This window comes from Oryzias melastigma, linkage group LG10 (genome assembly GCF_002922805.2).
Source record: "Oryzias melastigma strain HK-1 linkage group LG10, ASM292280v2, whole genome shotgun sequence".
Lineage (NCBI taxonomy): Eukaryota > Metazoa > Chordata > Actinopteri > Beloniformes > Adrianichthyidae > Oryzias > Oryzias melastigma.
Window position 1 is genome coordinate 7,442,262 of NC_050521.1, and position 9,204 is coordinate 7,451,465.

General features: G+C 40.0%; 1 protein-coding gene and 1 long non-coding RNA gene across 2 annotated transcripts in view; one reads left to right on the plus strand and one right to left on the minus strand.

Annotated features, from left to right (window-relative positions):
- The window catches only part of grxcr1a (glutaredoxin and cysteine rich domain containing 1 a), a 10,206-nt gene extending 6,206 nt beyond the window's left edge, over positions 1 to 4,000 (plus strand). The window contains exon 4 of the mRNA XM_024283904.2: positions 3,654 to 4,000. Within this exon, the coding sequence (XP_024139672.1) occupies positions 3,654 to 3,833 (180 nt within the window). The 3' untranslated portion in view covers positions 3,834 to 4,000. The remainder of the gene's footprint in view (positions 1 to 3,653) is intronic.
- A 1,151-nt stretch (positions 4,001 to 5,151) lies between these two features.
- On the minus strand, positions 5,152 to 5,437 carry LOC112153458. The gene is made up of 2 exons (XR_002920503.1): positions 5,298 to 5,437; positions 5,152 to 5,263 (listed from the first exon to the last, which is right to left on the minus strand). It is a non-coding gene; the product is annotated as an uncharacterized LOC112153458 (long non-coding RNA).
- Between the last annotated feature and the right edge of the window lie 3,767 nt (positions 5,438 to 9,204).

Here is a 9,204-nt window from a genome sequence, read left to right on the forward strand (position 1 = left end):
ATGGCTATCAACTTTAGCGTTTTTAGCTATTAATTTCAGCATCTTCATCTATCAGAACTAGCATCCTCAGCACCCAAATTCAGCTTACAGCATTCACACTAGCATTATAGCAGGTAATGCTACATATCTGGTTCATAATTATGTTAAAAAGTTACAGTTTTAAAGTTTAAAAAAATAATTTTAGAGTGTTCAATAAATGTTTTTCCTGTTTGGTGTGTTTTGGATTAAGGCCCCTGTGCGATTGACATTCCTGATCTAAATGATAGCAAATGAAGCAGGAACAGTGGGTCCAAACGGACCTGCAGCCGGGTCACTCCCCCTGGAGAGGCCGTCTCCTCCGGCTTTGCATCTGTTTGAATTTAAACGTGCAGTAACATTAAGCTGGACAAAAGATGACATTTAAATCATACACTGAAACCACCGCAGGCAGTTAAAAAAAGCCGCAGCTGTGAAAGGTCATGCATAAAAAAGGTCCAGAACGAGGCCACCTCCTGTGAAACTCATGTGCTCCAAATTGTCTAAAATAGCATTTTTTAAAAAGTGGACATAGATTATTTCCACTTGACATAGTCAAGAAAAAGATCACGTTATGTAAGGAAGTTTTCAAAGACATTATTATCACTATTAGAAGAAAATTAAGCTGCAAAATTCCTGAAGTCCCATATAAGTCTTATATTTTGATCTATTTTAAAATCGTTCTTTAAATTACGTTTTTAGCCAAAACTGAAAAAAAATATGTTGTTTAATTTCTGCAGTTCATTGGAAATTCTCCTCTGAGTTGTGGGCGGGACCATCGTACACCCCCCACAACCTCGACTTTACATTAGGGGTGCCACAAAATGGTGAGCAATATCAGAGTGATCTAGTCATACAGTTTGGATCCAGATTCCAGCTCTGACAAGGAAAACAAAGACGTTCATGGATCTGTCTGCAAGTGGATGCATCAGAATGGAATGAGCAGGGAGCTTGTGTGGATTTATTCCTCTCCTCCTGATTCACAACAATTTGATTCAAGAAAAACTTGAACAACACTTCAACAGTGTGAACTAATTAACTAGTATTGTATTAAAATGTGCACGAGTTTACTAGTGGGCCCCATTTGTGCTTTCTGGTTAACTAGTCACATGACATTTTTTTACATGTCACTAGCAAACTCACTAGTAAACTAGTGCGACCAAAATATCACACTAGTTTACTAGTAACACGCAAAATGCAAACTAGTTGACCAGTGAGATGTATGTAAGTCTTACTAGTTAACCAGTGATACTCTCAAAAAGCCACTAGTTAACCAGTGACTTGCACATTTTCTACAAGTTCACTAATAAGACTCCTGTAAAGCTCACTAGTTAACTGGTGCAACAAAAATATCGCACTAGTTGACTGGTGACATGCAAAATGTGAACTAGTTGACTAGTGAGACGTATGTAAATCTTTGTCGTTAATTAGTAAGAAAAATGTCACTAGTTCACTAGTGCAGTGCAAAAAGCCCACGTGTTAACTAGTGGGGTTTACAGGACCCATCCAAGTGAACTTGAATAAAATTGGCATGTGACTAGTTAACTAGTGACCTTTTGAGAGTGTCACTACTTAACAAGTAAACACAAATAGGGCCTTCTAGTAAACTAGTGCAGATTTTAAGACAATACTAGTTAACTAGTTCACACTTTCTACCATCACTAGTTAACTAATTGTACTTTTTGCATGACTAGTTAGGCTTAAAACACCCTGATGTCAAGGATATCGATTAAATGATAAAAAGGCTTCCACAGTACATCCTTTTTTCCCCAAATAACTGAAAGAAAGTTTCCAACAGTAAACAAAAACCACGGTCTGGTTCTGTCTCTCTGATCATCCTCTATTCATGAATGGAGATTAGCATTTTTTTGGTTCAGGTTTGCTGTACTTTACATGTTAGAGATGTTTTATAATTACCTTTCACAGAAGCTCTCTAGTTCAATTCAATTCAATTCAATTCAATTCAATTTTATTTATATAGCCCAATATCACAAATTCAATTTGCCTCATTGTGTGAATTGTTTTCTTCATGGAAACGTAGACTACAGAATTCAAACATGCAAAAGCTCTGAACCTGCTTCTTCCCTGTTGGGGTAACGGAGTTGCTGGAGCCTATACAAACTGTTCTGTGGGACACTGGACGCGTTGTCAGACATGTGGCCTCACACACAGTCACACATAAGCCTCGTTTCCTTCCACTGAGTGGTCCGATCCAATAAGGAGTAGTACGGTACTGTCCTGTCAGTTCTGGTGAACACTCACTTGCTTCCACCGAGCAGTTTGTTTTCACAGTGTATGCGTGGTTTAAAATGCTAACGTGTCGTTGTAGTGCGACGACTAGAAAAGCAACAACGATGGAGATCATCCAGCAGCTCGTCTTTCTCTTGTTTTACTTTGTGTACATCGTCTATAACAGGAATTGAATGTTGTTTCAAGAAGATAAGAGGAATACCGCCGTAGAAACAGAATTGCTAGCTTAGCGCTATGCTGGTGCTTTCTTCACTTTCTTCCAATCAACGGGCGGCTACAGCGACTCCGCCACAACGACTTCAGTTCTATTTTTCTATGACAATGGATGGGGCCCTCAAGAGGGTTCATTTTACAATGAAAATGCTCAAAATACCAGGTTGGACCCCTAAGTGGAAATGAGGCTAAAGCTCGTCTCACAATCATATTAACACAGTTTCCAGAGCTTTTCAGTTTAGAGCTGATCACTCTAAATTGTGAGTGTGTCCCATAGGTCTCCCACACACAGACGAGTATCTGAATGTGTTCTCCACATTCCACGCATCGCCTGATGGAGTGATGACCTGCAGCATGGAAACCGTCTCCTTGACTTCATACACTTGATTTCTCTGAAATGCTTGTTGACTGTCCATCAATGTCAGGGGTCCAAACCTGCTACAAAGAGGGACAGATTTGGTGAAAATCTGAGACAACCAACCAGTCATCCTCCATTCTTTGAAACTTTAATAATATGAAATGAAAACATACAATTTTATGAACCTTTAGAAATGAGCTACAATGTGTAGTAAGAGGTTTACAGCCTCTAATAGCAGAATTTAGCCAATCATAGTCAAGAAATCGTACACACTGTTCTTAGAATTTGCTGGGAGGCACATATTATGGATTTTATGGCAGGAACCTGGAATATGAATGAAGCTGCATTGAGCCAGACTTTGGACGTGCCTGATCTGTTTTATATTTGTTATTGATGCTTTTTTTTGCCCCAAATCTTTCAGTTTTGAACCAATGTGTGACAATATTGGAGTTTTTTTGACATTTAAATAAAAAACTGTTTTGGTACTTTTGTTTGGAAAATAAACCAAAATCCTTTTAAAGATACTGTTTTATATTGAATTATATTTTCCTTTCAAATGTTATGAATAATTGACTTGCAGATGGGTAAAACACAAAGGTTCAAATCTTTTCGATAACTAGGAAAACAAGTTTCAGTTGCGCCTTATTGCTGCCAGAACTTATGGTTGTTGTGAGGAGTCTTTCTGAATATTTAATTTTCTGCTTAATACAATTACCCTTACAAAAAGAGTATTTTTTATGTTTGTAATGTTCTAAATTATTAGTTTACGAACATTCTGATTTTTTTTATCTATAAGACGTTTCTGTTAATTTTCCAGAGGGTACAGCAGCCCCAGACGTGCCAGACCTGCGGGGGCTTTGCTTTCATCCCGTGTCCAATGTGCCATGGCAGCAAGATGTCCGTGTTTCGCAACTGCTTCACGGATTCCTTCAAAGCCCTCAAGTGTACTTCCTGCAACGAGAACGGCCTGCAGCCCTGCCAGAGCTGCAGCCAGTGAGGAGGAGGTTAAGTGCCTGGACCCACATCCATCCCTCCTTCAGGAGCCTGAGCTGGACTCGACCACAGGCGGAGAAACGCAGGACTCTTCCTCCTTAGGCCATTACAGTACAGAAAACGGGCATTTCTAATAAAAACCTGTTCAGTCTTTGACACAGGACAGCAGAATCCCCCGTCTTAAGTTTATTTCTAATCTTGTGCTTGGATCTTTCAAAGCTCTTGTTTGCCCTCTGGTGAACCTCAGCTTGTTCCAGAAGAGGATCCTTTATTAACAAGTCTCTCATTATTAATCGGGTCTCAGACATAGTCAGCGAAGAACAGACACTCAAGCCAAAGAGCGAAAGTCCGTGGCTCAGCTTTCAGGCAGCAGAAGGCAAGAAACCGGAACCTTGTTCACAGGGAAGCTCCAAATGCCAATCAAAACCATAACAAAATCTGGTCAGATATGCTAGAGATTACTACCCACAATGCAACACAAACAGGGAAAAATATGCTCAAAAAATCAAATTACTTCATATTAAATGTTTTACAACCTAATTATAAATATTTCTTTACAAGTTTTTATAAAATGATTTGCATTTTTTCAGTTTTTATAAACCTCATTGTGGTTTGTTTTGATTGGACTGAAAAAATAAGTGAAAATGACTCAATTTAGAACAAAATGTTAACAAAATACGATCTTAGTAAAAGTAGATCCATCTTAATACATCCTCATCAAATCTAAATCTTATTTTAGAGCATGAATCTAACATTTTGTTTCCAAAATGATGACTATGAATGTCAGTCTGACATTTACTGAACTTAAAAAAATAACATTTTTATCAAAAATGACAGTGAATTTTGAGGATTTGTTTTTCATCATAAATTAAGTTTTTCTGTTTCTGATGAGCCCCAAATTTGTGTTTGCAGCTTAAGACATAACTTAAACAGCCAAAAATAAAAACTAGGTGGATCTTTTTTTTGTTTTTTGAATAAAAAGTGAGCAGGGAATGATTTGGAGACAGGAGGTTCTGAGGACACAAAGTTTTAAGATCAGCGCCTCAAGCGGCCTAAAGGTCCATGTTTTGCATAATGAGAGGGTTTAGAGCCAAGCACCAGGCAATCCCCTTTCTGAGAGGAGCAGATCAGAGTCTCAGTGAGCGCAGAGATCCTGCTGTGCAGATGTTTTTCAGCCATTTTCTTCCTATAAGTGGGACTTCAGAGGAAAGGAGAGATTTTGACTACGACTCTTTCTGAAGAAAAGCCACAGTCAGTGACGAGGCTAAAACATTTTATATGGAAATTGGGAAAATGAGATTAAAATGAAAAGAACAAATATATGGATGTCAAACAAATTTATTATTGTTATTATTGTCAATACAGCAGTTTTTTTAAGCAGATGTGATATTACTATCGTAAGGCAAAAAACAGAAAGAAAAATGTGCAGAAAATCTTGAAAGCCTGGGTGGGTCAGCAAACACCAAACAGGGGCGTAGCAAATAATTTGAGGGGCTCAAGATTTCATTTAACTATAGAACACTTTCACTATAAAAAGTTACACCATCACTTTTGCCGAGTATTTTTTACACAAAAAAATATTTGTCATAAAAAATTGATCAAAATATGACAACACATGATAAATTAGAGTAGTTTTGTTTTATCTTCAAACTGTGGTTTATTTAACAAAACAGAAAATAAAAACATAGGAAGGTCCTAAAAGCTTGCTCTAAATATACTGAAAAATTAGGATTCTGAGATAGAAAAAAAAAAGAAAAATTATGATAATTTGGAGACTTGGGCCTTGGTCCACCCATACCTGGGACATACGTCACCCAGGGTCCCATGACACTCAGAAAAATACAACATATTTAAAGTCATGTAATACTTTTGCTCGGGTGAAAATCACTCGTCGATAGTGCTCTATAGGGTTATAGGGTCTGTACTATACAAAATCCTCTTTTTTGAGCTTTTGTACTGTTAATTCCTCACAAAAACACCCCCAAAGTGATATTTTGATACATTCATTCCCCTAAAAACCTGCTCTTTGAGCACCAGCCCCTGCCAATCTCCAAAAACTAGCGGGAACAGCCCCTTCCAGGAAGTGTCTGCGTTGCCAGCCCTGCCCCCTGGCTAACACTCACACCCACTTTCTCTGTGGAGCTAACATTGATCGGCAAAACACTTTCATTTTAGCATCGACTCTGAGAAGAAGTGGTTTGGACGTTCACACTGCCAGGGCTGGCTCCAGTGGTTGACATCTAGGGCTGGGTATCGATTATAATTTTCAGAAACGATTCAATTCACCGGAGCCGATTCGATTCAGATATTTTTTTTATTCTTTCGATTCTTCTTCAATTCAATTAAATTTTGAGTTTGTACACGAATACACATTTATTTAGAAATACATTAGTTACTAATCTACTATATAATTGAATCTATTTATATTAATCTAATATAGTTCACACTGTAAAATGTATTAGTAAAAGATTGAGATTGTTAATATTGTAGTGTTACATGGATTCTCTAAAAAGTTCTAACAAATCTTCAGATCGTTAACCCCCCCAGCAACCCCCCTTTAGCTCCGCCCCTGTCATTAAATAACTTTTGTTGTTTTGACAAGTAAAATGATGCGCTTTATGGAAATGGAGTAGCCAATGATTCCTGCTGGATCCTTGGGTGAGGAGAGCTCTCCGCGTCCACGCAGATCAGTGGTGTCCGCGCGGCTCCGTGGATGATGTCACGCGCCGCGGCCGCTGGCTCTCTGCGCCGTCATAGCCCTGTACAATGCTGCTTGAACGCGAGAAGACAAGGCAGCACTGTAAAGAGGCTAAGAGCGCAGAGCAGGGTGGAGATGGTGGAGATGCTGCTGCTCCTCCGCCATGAGGAGACGGCTCTTCCCGCAACCTGTGACTCAAAGCAAAAATGAGAACGCACGCTCGCATCCAAAGGACAGGCGCGTGTCTGCAGGGAGAAGTGGAGGCTGCACAGGGATGTTTGTTTTTTTTAGTGTTTTTTAAGCACAGGTTTGAGGTAATGATGGAGAGGCTTCATGCAAATCCAGAGCCCCCCACTCTGTAGGTCCAGTGCGCCCCCATCTGTGGGAAACTGGATGCGCTTCAGAGGGATGAAAGGACGAAAAAAATGCAAAATGCATCATTTATATTAATGCATTTTGCAAAATAAAACTATAATTACATATGAATATTGGTTTTTATCCATGTCTAGTCAGAAATATCACCAGAAACTGGAGCGACCAAACGTTGCGCGCGCGGAGGACAGATTGGATGCGCGCAGGACGATTTGTTCCGCGACGCATTTCTCTTTTGAGAAAAACCAGAAAAATCATCGCCATTTTTAATTACAACGACCATGTCTTTGTGGTGACAGGTGGAAAAGAAGCGGGATGGACAGCGGACTTGTGGAAGGTATGGAGAGACATGACAGATGACATTGATATGCGCGCAACACCCAACATGTGAACACAATATTCAAAGGGTGAGGTGGAAAAAAAAATTAAAAAAAACTCAAAACACCTGCAAGGGAGACCTGCCGCGCTGCATCTGCTCTCCATCTCTGCGGACAAAACCCCGTTTCAGGCGGGTAGTGTCGCGTGGTCCGGCCGCGGAGCTGTGCGTAATGTTTTGAACGGTCGGTCAATACGCAGACTGGCTGGAAATGACTGTTTTTATTGACGTCAGCCTACAGAACAGAACAGTGCCCTCCTCTCTCATCCCCAAAACTGCACCATCTATTGGACCTGGATGCACATTCCACACAGCTTTTATTTCAGCCCATCTCCTGATTAAATATATTTACTAAAAAATTGGGGGAAAAAAATTAAGAAAAAAATCACAATTTTTCTGATATGTATGGTACATATATATATAATTCAAATTCTAGACATTTTGCTTTGGTTAAACAGGAAACTCACAACAGTTCAGGGACATAGTGATTTACATAAATGTTTTTATCTGATATTACCATTAGTGAATCAGAAGAAATTTGATATTTACTACCCCAAAAATCAAGACAATAATAGATGACCCCAATATCAAAAATGAACCATGTCAATAGCGAGTATTTCCTCCATTTGCTGTGATGACGTGGTGCCTCATTCTCCTCTGTTGTTCAGAGGGATTCCACTCTTCCACAAGTTCTACATCCGGTTCTGTTGGGTCAGTTATGGAGGTCTGATCATACAGTCTCTGCCTCAGCTGGTCCCAGGTGTACTCTTTGGGGTTCAGGCCAGAGGTCGTTGTTGGTCAGACATGAGACACTTCCTGAAGTCTAGTGGTGACAGTTCTGGTACCGTGTGGTGGAGCATCATCATCCATGAACAGGAAGTTGGGGGTGTCCTGGTGGAATTGGAGGATGATGATGGTTCTGTGATGTCTCTGAGGTCCTCCGCCACCAAAGTGACCTCGGCGTATCACGCACCTTGCCTTCTCCAGCAACGCTGACGACCTTCATTTCTGTGCAAGGTGACTCAACACTGAACAGGACGGTAGACCGTTGCTGCATCCAGGTCACATGGTCTTGTGTCCACGGCTGTGTTTTGGTGTCAGAAGTGTGACCTGTAATGATCATCTGTTATTCAAGTCAAAGCGGTGGAGTTGGTTGTGATTGTTTGTCTGGAAACCCCTGACCCCCTCAGGTCTGGAGCTGTGTGGCATTTGCTAAACCATGAGGTCAGAGGGCCTTAAAGTGGTCTGTCACTCATGTAGCGCCACTTCTGGGTCTGTCACAAACGCTGACTGTAGTTGTTCGGTTTCGTAGTTTAACAAAATCTGACTTTCAAATCAATAGAACGTAGGTAACCATAATTCATACTTCCCAGGTGGAATCGAACCAAAACATTTTGCCATTTTAGTATTAATATTCACTTGAAAAATTGTTCTGGTACAGTCTTGGAATATATTGCGATGCGTATCGTATCCCCAGACTCTTGCCGATACGCAGCCCTGAGGTAGATGTTCCTTTTTTTAACAAAGTCAAGGATTTTGAGCAACTTATGGTTCAATAAGTACAGCAGAGGTGGGGCTGGGGGGCAGGACTGTTATCATTACTGGAGCTGCAGATCACGAAGTCAGACTTCTGAAACTGAAAATTCTGAAACCAATCACAAAATTCAACTGTAATACATCGATTCAACCTGTAGGGGGCAGCACACAGGCAGTTCATGACTATATTTTCAAGAGCAAGTTGATTTTAATTTAAAAATTTGGCAATGACCAACAGACCAAAAAGTCGATTTAGGGTTTGGTTACCCTTTAATTAACTCTGATTTACTTTAATTGATTGGATTTAAACATTTCTAGCCGTGAAAATCTCTGAAGCGAATCAAACAGTGTGTGTATGAGTTTTTCTACAATATCCTGAATTTATTGTGAGTA